General features: G+C 43.4%; 1 protein-coding gene across 4 annotated transcripts in view; it reads left to right on the top strand.

The window, feature by feature from the left end:
* Positions 1–12,331, top strand: part of LOC120051009 (5'-AMP-activated protein kinase subunit gamma-2-like) — a 105,265-nt gene extending 92,934 nt beyond the window's left edge. For 3 of the 4 annotated variants that reach the window (XM_038997582.1, XM_038997584.1, XM_038997585.1), the window contains 8 exons: positions 853–898; positions 1,022–1,076; positions 2,234–2,360; positions 3,807–3,972; positions 6,801–6,838; positions 7,013–7,159; positions 7,859–7,952; positions 10,744–12,331. In XM_038997582.1, the coding sequence (XP_038853510.1) occupies positions 853–898; positions 1,022–1,076; positions 2,234–2,360; positions 3,807–3,972; positions 6,801–6,838; positions 7,013–7,159; positions 7,859–7,952; positions 10,744–11,672 (1,602 nt within the window). In that variant the 3' untranslated portion in view covers positions 11,673–12,331. The remainder of the gene's footprint in view (positions 1–852; positions 899–1,021; positions 1,077–2,233; positions 2,361–3,806; positions 3,973–6,800; positions 6,839–7,012; positions 7,160–7,858; positions 7,953–10,743) is intronic. The other variant, XM_038997583.1, reaches the window with a different exon arrangement.
* Positions 12,332–12,552: the final 221 nt, after the last annotated feature.

Raw genomic sequence — 12,552 nt, forward strand, 5'->3', positions numbered from 1 at the left:
GGACTGACTGACGAGTGGGCTGCCCAATGGCCTTTCATTTGTTTGTGGGCTTTTTGAGTGAGTTTGTGGTCAAGCTGACCCGCACGCGCGCACACACATGCACACACAGTCCTGGATCAGTAATTTTGTTATCGTGAATGTGATGTAGCTGTTGTTTTACAGAAGAACAGAAAAGGCCTCAGGTCTTTGATCCTCTACTCCGTCTGCCTAAGGGTACTTCAAGAGCTGATAGAGCTCAATGGCCATTTTGTCTATCCTCCATCCACCTCGCTAGTCTGTCACACCACCATTCTAAAGAAAAAATGACACGCATTACCGAGCAAATCCCCCGCTGTTCATATTCGCCTAATGGGCTCAATGTAGCTGTGGGTACCATAGAAATGTCCTTTGTTTTTGTAATGAAGTCATTGAGGATCTATTGCTCTCATCTCCCTCCCCCTTCCTTTCTTTGCTGCTGTTATTCATTAGCAGCGGTTCTCATAACTGTCTTGTTTTACGTCAGAGAGGGTTGAGGTGGACCTGATTGAGACCCTCTAGGGAACCTTCCATATCAGACTTATGCATATTGATGAGGAAATAGTTAGTGCCTCTGTCATTAGCTGAGACTGAGAGATAACTTGGAGATAGCGGTGCCAAATTCTGGTACTTTCCCACCTGTTTGATTTTTCATGATGCCAGCGCTTACATATTTTTCTTCTGAGAATTGCTGTGATATAAAAATATATATACATTTATTACCTTACTAATTCTAACAAACGCTTATAAAAAACCAAACATTATAAATGTAATGCTGTGTGCGAATCATGGAAAGCATGTTAAATATCACTAATTGTTGAACGTTCTGTCTTATAGGTACAAATATACGAGCTGGAGGAACATCAGATTGAAACATGGAGAGGTATGGGAACTTTCCGGCAGATTTCCAGTTTCAAAACAACCCTTTTTATCAGTCGTTCAACATATTATAAAGAAATTGATTTGATAGTTTGTTGGTGCTTTTTGTTATTTTTCTGTCCTATAGAGCTCTACCTACAAGAAACCTTTAAGCCGTTAGTGAACATATCACCTGATGCAAGGTGAGACAGTTCCACATTTCTTATACATGTCACCTGCATTTCATATTTGTCTTTATTTTATATTTGAAGTTCAAATAAAACATTTATGATGGGGAAATGAACCTGCAGATCCATGAACAGGATAGTAATGATCTGTTCATGATTAACTTTGCTTGGCTCATCATTACACTGAGGGACTTGCGTTGGGTTTAATCAGTCCATTATATTAACGGTCCATATTCAGTTGATTGATAAATCTAATTTGTCTACTCGTTTTTTCTACATCATAGTCATACACATCATTTGAAGTGTATTTCTATGGTCATAAACACTGCAAATTAGCCTGGCTTCCTCACTCAGTTAGAATTTATAGGTATAGTCATTTATTGTCAGTACGCTCTCCCAGGTGGAGTTTCAAGTATGCCGTACGTTCCCTAGATTTCTGGGGAAAGGTCTGGTACTTTCCCCTCGTATTTTTGTCCTGTTTTCCCTGCTCTGCGACAGCCTTTCCCATTGTTTATTTTCTTCACACTGAATAATTCAAGGTCCATCCCGTGAAAAGCCGTACAGGCCAGAATCTAAAAAAGAACCTCTGCTTAAAATACCACCTAGGGCACTCGACTATGGCATCATCCCAGGTTAACATGCCTCTGGTTTGGTTTCTGCCTCCTTTTGGGAGAACACCAGTATCATTGAATTGCTTAAAAACTGATTCCGCTGGTTTCGCTTTCTGATAGAGTATTTGGTTTGAGTCTGTGAAGGAGAGAAACTGGGATAGAGCGCAGATCTGTTTACCTTCCTAGTTAGCCCCTTGTTTCTGATGACTTCCTGTGTGGTTCCTGGTTTAACATGCATGGATACTTTGTGTTTGCACATCATCTGGTCAATTTGCTTGAGCCTTTTGCTGAATAAGGTCCACTTAGTGTTTTATGGCGCCTCCATTAGGTACTGTAGCATTTCTCTCCAAGCAGAAGCAAATGTTCTGAAACAGGTTTTACGAAAGCCTCCTAGCCAATGCAGTACTTAAAAAGGTAGCCTGGACTGTTTTAAAGATGGAGACGATTGATGGAGAGAGAGAGAGTCAGTGTATCAACACCCTCGGTCTCGAGTGCTTTATTGGCAAAGACAGGTTGTCTGTGTTATTTTAACCCAATCTTCTATTGATCTCCCTCTCCCAGCATATTCGACGCGGTGTACTCGCTCATCAAGAACAAGATCCACCGGCTGCCCGTCATCGACCCAGTCAGCGGCAACGCGCTTTATATCCTCACGCACAAGAGGATCCTCAAGTTCCTCCAGCTCTTCGTAAGTCAAACTGGATGTGTGAAGCATGGGCTCTCTTATAGGAATAACACAAGGTGGGTGGGAATTTCAGAGTATGCTGCCCCTTGTTGGATCTCTGTAGAATTGAAGGTAACATACACTCTGGAAGAGGGGAAAGATGGGATGAGAGAAGGAAATTAAGGAGGACACCTACAAAGGTAGGATGATGAAAGGATGGAGCCTAGAGAGGCTGGTCTTATCTGATTCAGTAGAGGATTAGTTTAATCCAGGGGTGTCTAACTCATTCCGTGGAGGGCCTTAGTGTCTGCTGGTTTTTCCTTTCAATTAAGACCTAGACGACCAGGTGAGGGGAGTTCCTTACTAATTACTGACCTTAATTCATCAGTCAGGGTCAAGGGAGGAAGGAAAACCCGCAGACACTAGGCCCTCCGTGGAATGAGTTTGACACGTGGCTCATTCTATCTGACTGACTTGCCTATTTAAATAAAGGTTCAATAAAAAGAAACCATCTGATTTTGCCTGGATGACCTCAAGTCTAATGATATGGTGTGACTATATAACGCAGTTACCAGTTTCAAATCACTAATTCAGGAAATGATTTTATATTCATTCAATCGGTTCGAGAGTTAATTATTTACATTATGTTGTTTAAATGAATGAATTGGTTGTGTTACGGTAGTACTGTAGCAGGCTGCTGGCTAGAGAAGCAGTCTTGTCTAGGTGAAGGTGAAGGTGTCTGACCTGTAGAAGGGAGTGTGAAATGTATCTCTGCATAATAAAGTAGACCACAGGAAAGACGTTAGGAAATATGAACCTACTTGACAGAAGGACATCCGTCTGTCGCGGGTTAGGAGAAAGGGGATACCTAGTCAGTTGCACAACTGAATGCATTCAACTGAAATGTGTGTGCCGTGTTTGGGGGTTAATTGCCTTGCTCAAGGGCAGAATGGCAGATTTTTTTCCCCCCCACCTTGCCGGCTCGGGGATTCGAACCAGTGACCTTTTGGTTACTGACCTAACACTCTTAATTGCTAGGCTACCTGCCGCACTAAGGAAGTGATAGACCAGGTGATTGCACACACACAGGTATAGACAGACATAATACAAGACCGACAGACAGACAGACATAGAGAATATGAGACAGACGGACTGAAAAATAGACCGGCAGACATTCATGGTAATATGAGCAGGGCATGCAAGAAGGTCAGACAGACATGGACAATATCAAAAATGGGACAGGTAGACTGATGAAAAGACTGCTAACACTACATTAGGCAGTCAAATGGAGGTGAAACCAGTTTAGTCCTAAGTGCTTTGTCCCATCTATCCTATCTCATGTTTATCAGGTCACACAACAACAAAAAACGTTTACATTTCGAAAAGTGTTTCTCATTGGTAGTTCTGCCTGGTTTCAGTCAATGTTTTTAAGAATTTCCAAATGTTTCCTCCCTTATGAACATGTGGCAGGTGTGCGAGATGCCCAAGCCTGCCTTTATGAAGCAGACTTTGGAGGAACTAACCATCGGGACCTACCACAACATCGCCTTCATCCACCCCAACACACCCATCATCAAGGCCCTCAACATCTTTGTGGACCGGAGGGTGTCCGCACTGCCAGTGGTGGACGAGTCAGGTGTGTGTGTGCTTCAGGCTGAGGAGACGTGTGGTGGTGTATTTTGTATTTATTAGAGATCCCCTGCCAAGACAGCAGCTACTCTTCCTGGGGTCCAAACACATTAAGGCACTTAGATTACATATAAAACAGTACATCATATAACATTATTACACCATGACATATCGACAATACAACATTTATAATACCACCATACATCAATATTACAATGTGCGTTTGTATGGAGTGTGTGTGTCTCTTCACAGTCCGCGTTGTTCCATAAGGTTTAGTTATTATCCGATTTTACTGCTTGCATGAGTTACTTGATGTGGAATAGAGTTCCATGTAGTCATGGCTCTATGTAGTACTGTGTGTTTCCTGGAGTGTGTTCTGGACTTGGGGACTGAAGAGACCCCTGGTGGAATGTCTTGTGGGGTAGACATGGGTCTCTAAGCTGTGAGCTAGTCATTTGAACAGACTGCTCGATGCTTTCAACATGTCAATACCTCTCAAAGACATGTAGTGATGCATTCAATCTCTCCTCTACTTTGAACCAGGAGAGATTGAAATGCATGCCACTGATGTTAGCTCTCCATGTACATTTAACTTCCTATGGCTGCTATCCCGGTAACGGGATGATATGACAACAGCCAGTGAAAGTGCAGGGCGCCAAATTCAAAACAACAAATCTCATAATTAAAATTCCTCAGACATACATGTGTCTTATACCATTTTAAAGGTAATCCTGTTGTTAATCCCACCAAAGTGTCCGATTTCAAATATGCTTTTCAGCGAAAGCACTACAAACGATTATGTTAGGTCACACCAAACCACAATAAGCACAGCCATTTTTCCAGCGAAAGATAGTAGTCACAAAAAGCAGAAATAGAGAGAAAATGAATCACTAACCTTTGATCTTCATCAGATGACACTCATAGGACATCATGTTACACAATACATTTATGTTTTGTTCGATAATGTGCATATTTTTATCCACAAATCTCGGTTTACATTGGCGCCATGTTCAGAAATGCCTCCAAAATATCCGGAGAAATTGCAGAGAGCCACGTCAATTAACAGAAATACTCATCATAAACTTTGATGAAAGATACATGTTTTACATAGAATTAAAGATACACTTGTTCTTAATGCAACCGTTGTCAGATTAAAAAAAAAAAAAAAAAAAAGATTATTGCACACCATGCAATAATCTGAGACGGCGCTCAGATTTAACAACATTTCTCCGCCATGTTGGAGTCAGCAGAAATACGAAATTACATCATAAATATTCCCTTACCTTTGATCATCTTCATCAGAATGCACTCCCAGGAATCCTAGTTCCACAATAAATCGTTGTTTGTTCGATAATGTCCATTACTTATGTCCAAGTAGCTACTTTTGCTAGCATGTGTAGTACACGTGTCCAAACACTCGCGCAGATGCAGGCAAACGTTGGACGAAAACTTCAAAAAGTTATATTACAAGTCGAATAAACTGGTCAAACTAAGTAGAGAATCAATCTTCAGGATGTTGTCATCATATATATCCAATAACGTTCCAACCGGAGCATTCCTTCTGTCTGTAGAAGTTATGGAACACAAGGCGATATCATGAGGAATGCGTGTGACCAGCAACTGGCAATCTGCCAGACCACTGACTCATTCCCCTCTCATCCGGCCCCACAACACAGTATAAACTTCATTCAACATTCTACCGACTCTTGACATCTAGAGGAAGGCGTAGGAAGTGCAAACAGATCCATATATTACAGGGAATTGAATAGGCGATGAGTTTAACATCGACCAGCCTCAGAATTCTCACTTCCTGTTTGGATTTTTTCTCAGGTTTTTGCCTGCCATATGAGTTCTGTTATACTCACAGACATAATTCAAATAGTGTTAGAAACTTCAGAGTGTTTTCTATCCAATACTAATAATAATATGCATATATTAGTAACTGGGACTGAGGAGCAGGCCGTTTACTCTGGGCACCTTTCATCCAAGCTACTCAATACTGCCCCTGTAGCCATAAGAAGTTGGGCCAGCCGTGCTGCTCTTTTTCAGGGCAAACTGTAATTTGTGGCACTTGACCACATGACTGGGCAGTAGTCCAGGTGCAACAAAACTAGGCCCTGTAGGACTTGTTTTGTTGATGGCAATATCAAGAAAGCAGAGCAGTGCTTTATTGTGGACAGACTTCTCCCCATCTTAGCTACCGTTGCATCAATATGTTTTGACCACTACAGTTTACATCCAGGGTTACTCCAAGCAGTTTAGTCTCTTCCACTTGCTCAATTTCCACATTATTCATTACAACATTTTGTTGAGGTTTAGGGAATGGTTTTTCCCAAATACAGTGCTTTTTAGTTTTTGAAATATTTAGTACTAGTTTATTACTAGCCACCCATTCTGAAACGGACTGCAGCTATAAGTGTTGCGGGGATTTCAATTGCTGGGGTAGCTAATGTTGAGTCATCAGCATACATAGACACAAAGGCTTTACTCAGTGCCAGGTCATTAGTAAAGATTGAAAAAAGGGGCCTAGACAACTGCCATAGGGAATGCCAGACTCTACCTGGATCATGTTGGAGAGGCCTCCATTAAAGAACACCCTCTGTGTTCTGTTAGACAGGTAACTCTCCATCCACGATGTAGCAGGGGATATAAAGCCATAATACAAGTTTTTCGATAATGATGATGATCGATAATGTCAAAAGCTGCATTGAAGTCTAACAGAAGTTTCCACAAGCTGACTATTATCAATTTCTTTCAGCCAATCAGTCATTTGTGTAAGTGTCGATTGTATGGTTTTAGTCGGATTGTGAATCTCTTTGGTTTTGCACTTTTCAGGAAAAGTAGTGGATATCTATTCCAAGTTTGATGTCATTGTAAGTAACCATTTTCTTTCTTTAAAAAAAAGTATCCCTTTCCTAAATATTTCATAAAATACTTCATCAAACACCTGTTTGAATTAGTCAACTTTTTAATGTTGGTGAATATTTCTTATCATAAGTGAACGTTCAGAGATGGACCGAGTAGTTGTTTGTCTTTACTGTGTATAGAACCTTGCTGCTGAGAAGACCTACAACAACCTGGACATCACGGTGACCCAGGCTCTGAGGCATCGCTCACAGTACTTTGAGGGCGTCATGAAGTGCAACCGGCTCGAGACACTGGAGACCATCGTGAACAGGATAGTCAAAGCAGAGGTGACTGCAACCGGCTCGAGACACACACACACACACACACACACACACACACACACACACACACACACACACACACACACACACACACACACACCAGACCTTCAAAACCCTCTCCTGTCACAGTCTCAAATATAATATAGCACCGTCTCCTGTCACAGTCTCAAATATAATATAGCACCGTCTCCTGTCACAGTCTCAGATATAATATAGCACCGTCTCCTGTCACAGTCTCAGATATAATATAGCACCGTCTCCTGTCACAGTCTCAGATATAATATAGCACCGTCTCCTGTCACAGTCTCAGATATAATATAGCACTGTCTCCTGTCACAGTCTCAGATATAATATAGCACCGTCTCCTGTCATAGTCTCAGATATAATATAGCACCGTCTCCTGTCACAGTCTCAGATATAATATAGCACCGTCTCCTGTCACAGTCTCAGATATAATATAGCAACGTCTCCTGTCAGTCTCAGATCTAATATAGCACCGTCTCCTGTCACAGTCTCAGATCTAATATAGCACCGTCTCCTGTCACAGTCTCAGATATAATATAGCACCGTCTCCTGTCAGTCTCAGATATAATATAGCGCCGTCTCCTGTCACAGTCTCAGATATAATATAGCACCGTCTCCTCTTTTCTCTGCTAACCTTTATCCTCTCCTCCTTTTTAATTTTCCTGCTACTCTGGTCCCCAGGTCCACAGGCTGGTTGTGGTGGATGAGAATGCCCGGATCGTGGGCATCGTGTCCCTGTCGGACATCCTGCAGGCCCTGGTGCTCACCCCTGCAGGTATAAACGCCCAGCGTTTCTCCTAATAGAAATCAAATAAAATCTCCACCCTGTACTGTCCTGTCTCCACCCCCAACAATACCTCTCACCCCCAACAATAGACGACAAAATGAAGGCCACTGTAAACCGGCATGGTATGATATGGCATGGGACGGTGTGGCTCGGGCTAGTCTGAGTTGGCCCTGGGTCATATACGTGCTCTATGTTGAATGCTTTCATGTACTTGAGCTGCACTTGATTTGGTTTACCTGGTACAATGGAACCTTTGGAATTGTCTCAACACTCCCAAGCCATATCAAGTGCACCTCAAATGTGTAAGTATTTGACTCATGTGCTTAACCCAGGTCTAGTCTGGGTTGACTGAGGCGGTAGGCTGTGGGATGTGACTGTGGTTTCTCTCTGGGGTATTGGAACATGCTGGGGGAAGGTACTGATGAGGGGGACCATGCTACATGGAATACACAGGGTTTGCTTGCTCACACATAATCAAGCTTGTGGTTAAGCGTGTGTCTGTTTTTGTGCTGTGTACAAATGTGTTCTAGCATGAGTGAGAATGTTCCTTTAGTGTGTGTGTTTTCGTGCCCATGTCATGAAGGCTGAGTGATGACCGAGTAGCAGGTCCTACCATTTATCTCTCCATGCCCCACCCTCTCCTCTCTTTCTGTTCTGTCTCCTCCCTGATGGATCGCTTTTCTACTACTTCCCCTCCCTGATGGATTGCTTTTCTACTACTTCCCCTCCCTGATGGATCGCTTTTCTACTACTTCCCCTCCATCTCTCATTCCCTCCTCTCCTCATCCCTCTTTCCCTCCTCATCCCTCTTTCGCACATTTCCTCCATCCCTCTTTTCCTGCTCTCCTCCATCCCTCTTTCCCTCCAGCCCCACTGTCTGATCCCAGCCTCTATCCATCAGAGAGACTCATCTCTACATGTCAACACATTCCCCCCTGCTACAACCATCCGGACATGGGTTCAAATAGTCATTTTCTTTAAAAACTTGCCTGGCACACTTAATCAGATTGTCAAAACATTTCTGCCTTTACACAGACTCTACACCTTGAGTTCGTTTAGCTGGTGTCGTTATGTTCATGTTAATATTTAAGCTAGTTTTATTTGGTCCTTGGTATTATTTGGAGAGCTGTATCAGTAAACATTGTGATTCATCTCGAATGGCAAGAAGTAACATCCTATTTTGCTGAGGTCTAGAATCTAACACACAGCAGAATTCTCTTTCTACATACTTCTCCTATTAAGATCTGTATTTGAAGTCTGCCCGCAGAACTTTTCTGAGCAAACTTTGTCAGAAAAGCCACAACACCTGGATTTGTTCAATAAGAAATGCTCATTTTCTATTGCAAAACATGAAACAAATGTCCTGTTGCGTCCCCTAATACACACAACCCCCTGTTTTCAGCCTGTCAGAGATGAGGGAGTTGTGCAGGTGTAGTTTGGACTGCTGCCGCTCTATATCTAGAACACTGCATATTAATGATCTGCTTGGGGAAGTGTGGTTAATATTAACACGCACAATGTGTTGGGTTTAATGTTGGGAACTATAAACTGGGTGGTTCGAGCCCAGAATGCTGATTGGCTGCCAGCCGAAGGGTTATGCGTTCTATGTAAAAAAATATATGAATGACATGGGTGTGTTCCACGACGCGCTAGCGGAGTGGAACTGACCCACCACGGATTTGAATTATATTCGAGAGAACGTATAGAGCGCCAAGTTGTTTATCCCTTTTATACCATGGCTATAATTGAACACATTTGATTGACCCTAGAAAGGTGTTAATTTGCCAATAGACATTTTCAACATCCACTGAAGTAGTAGCTTGGAAGTTTACTAGATAGCTATAGGTAACAAGCAAACAAACAGACTTGCTAGTTTAGCTAACCAAACCATCTGTCCTAGCTTGCCATTATGATAATCCAATTCAACAATGCCAATCATGTTTTCAATTTGACTTGCTTTCAAAAGAAGCTCATGTACAACATGAGAACATGTAAGAATGAACTATGGCCATTGAATTCTACCGTGCAAATACACTGTGCGTTATAGGGAGATGATTCACACTCTAGAATGCCGTTTAAGGCAAACAGAAACAAGTATTCAACAATGCCATGGTATAACAGACCATATACCACGGGTATGACAAAACATGTATTTTTACTGCTCTAATTACATTAGTTTATAATAGAAATAAGGCACCATTGGTGTTTGTGGTATATGGCCATAATACCACATCTAAGGGCTGTATCCAGGCACTCCACATTGCGCCGTGCGTAAGAACAGCACCTTAACTGTGGTATATTGGCCATATAACACACCTCCTCGGGCCTTATTGCTTAAGTATAACGTGTGTATGTGTGTACATGGTATTCAACAGCAAGGCAAAACCTCACATCTCTGAGCTAAGACAATTGCATGAGCCATTTTAAAGAGGTACACACAGAGATGCCATCAACAATCCAACAGTAGGTCTTTCCTGAGCTGCAGCAAAATTATAATCACTAAGATTTTGATTTGGGTAGACATGATGAGAGCTCCCCACCAATTACGGCAAATAGATTTAGCCTCCTGCTTAATTGAGATGTATCTTATCTAATTGCATTACTCAGGGAACACCCATGTTTTAATTTAGCATGGGTATGCAGCTAATTACACTTAATGAGAGCAACGAAAATAGATTTCCACTGCGAACTGGTCATGCACACATCTCTGAATGCATGAGCATTGACAAGAGCCTCTGAAACACTTCCATGCTAACCCAATCATTCTCTCTCTCTCCAGGTATCTGCAGGAAGAACAGCCAACCACAACCAGAAGCAGAGGCACCACCAGCAACGTTAGTAGAGGCAGAACCAGAGGTAGAGGTAGTAGCAGATACAGAACTACAGGAAGAAGCCGAAGCAGAGGCACCACCAGAGATGTTAGTAGAGGCAGAGGTAGAGGTAGCAGCAGATACAGAACTACAGGAAGAAGCACAGGCACCACCAGAGATGTTAGTAGAGGCAGAGGTAGAGGTAGCAGCAGATACAGAACTACAGGAAGAAGCAGAGGCACCACCAGAGATGTTAGTAGAGGCAGAGGTAGAGGTAGCAGCAGATACAGAACTACAGGAAGAAGCAGAGGCACCACCAGAGATGTTAGTAGAGGCAGAGCCAGAGGTAGAGGTAGCAGCAGATACAGAACTACAGGAAGAGGCCGAAGCAGAGGCACCACCAGAGACTGAGGAACCACCAGAAACATTGGTAGTGGTGGCTGAACCGGCGACTGAGGTAGAAGCTCTAGTGGAAGCTGAAACAGAGGTGGAAGGTAAGACTGAGGCTGAGGTGGTGGTGGAAGCAGAAATCAAGACCGAGGTAGTGGAGGTTAAGGGTGAAACTGAGGCAGAGATGAAGGCTGAGGTGGAGATTAAGGCTGAAACCAAGGCAGAGGAAGTAGAGGTTAAGGCTGAAACTGAGGCTGGGGTGGTGATGGTAGAGGTGGTGTGGATTAAGGCTGAAACTGAGATAGAGGCTGAGGTGGAGGTTATGGCTGAAACCGAGGCTGAGGTGGGGATGGCAGAGGATGAAGCAGAGGTGGTGGTCGAGATTAAGGCTGAAACCGAGACAGAGGCTGAGGTGGGGAATGCTGAGGCCGTGGCAGAGTCTGAGCCAGTAGTGAAGGTAGAGACTGAAGCTGGACCCAAGGATGCTGAGGAAGGAGAGGCAGAGTGACATCCATGGCAGTCGCTACAAGCTGTATGTGACTGACCTGCCATGACGCTGCTGTGAGAGGAAGTTGACTCAGGAAGAGGAGCGAGCTGAGAAAGAGGGATCTAATTGTTGGGATGGGTGGTTTAGTAGAAGTGTGACACTCCGGCTTACCAGGGTCCTAATGGGTCATATTCTGTGATGGGGGAGGTGGTCACATGGGTGACTTACTCGGGCTGACCAACCAGGGATCACTTTACTATAACTGGGTTGTGCCTCCCTTTTCTCCAGATTGTGCACACCCCTGTCCTTTTACCTCTGGATCTTCCAGCATCACCTGACTATGGGCCCCATCTAGAAACAACCTGTAGTCCCTATCCCCTAGGCACTTGTGTAGACTTGAAAGGAGTGGATGGGTGTGAGCAATGTGGCTAATATTCCACCTAGCCTATCAGAGAGAATGGCGGAGCTACCACCATGTTGTCCTGTCTACACCAAGTGTCTACCTAGAGCAGTGGTTCCCAACCTTTTCTGAACCGGGGCATACCTTGATTTGAGACAAATTCTGTGGCACACCTAAAATCAGTGGCGTGCCGTGGGCCTGGGGCCTGGGCCTTCAGTGAGGTACTACACAGTCCCACCCGAATTAATCCACCTCTTATTACCATCATTATGATGCCATGGCTCTAGACACTATACATTTAGACAGAAACGCAGTATAACCAGGCGTTGCGTCACCTTGAAATTGACAAATTGACATTTTTGGGTAAACAGTGTTTACCCAAAAACATGACACAATCAATGAGTCTTTTCAATATTTCCCTTCACCTTTTCATTGTGCAGCTCCGTTGCCCTGCGCGCTTGTTCGTTGAGCTGTAGATCCACTCCGGTGTCCCCAAAAGTT

Source organism: Salvelinus namaycush, chromosome 7 (genome assembly GCF_016432855.1).
Source record: "Salvelinus namaycush isolate Seneca chromosome 7, SaNama_1.0, whole genome shotgun sequence".
NCBI classification, from domain to species: Eukaryota; Metazoa; Chordata; class Actinopteri; order Salmoniformes; family Salmonidae; genus Salvelinus; species Salvelinus namaycush.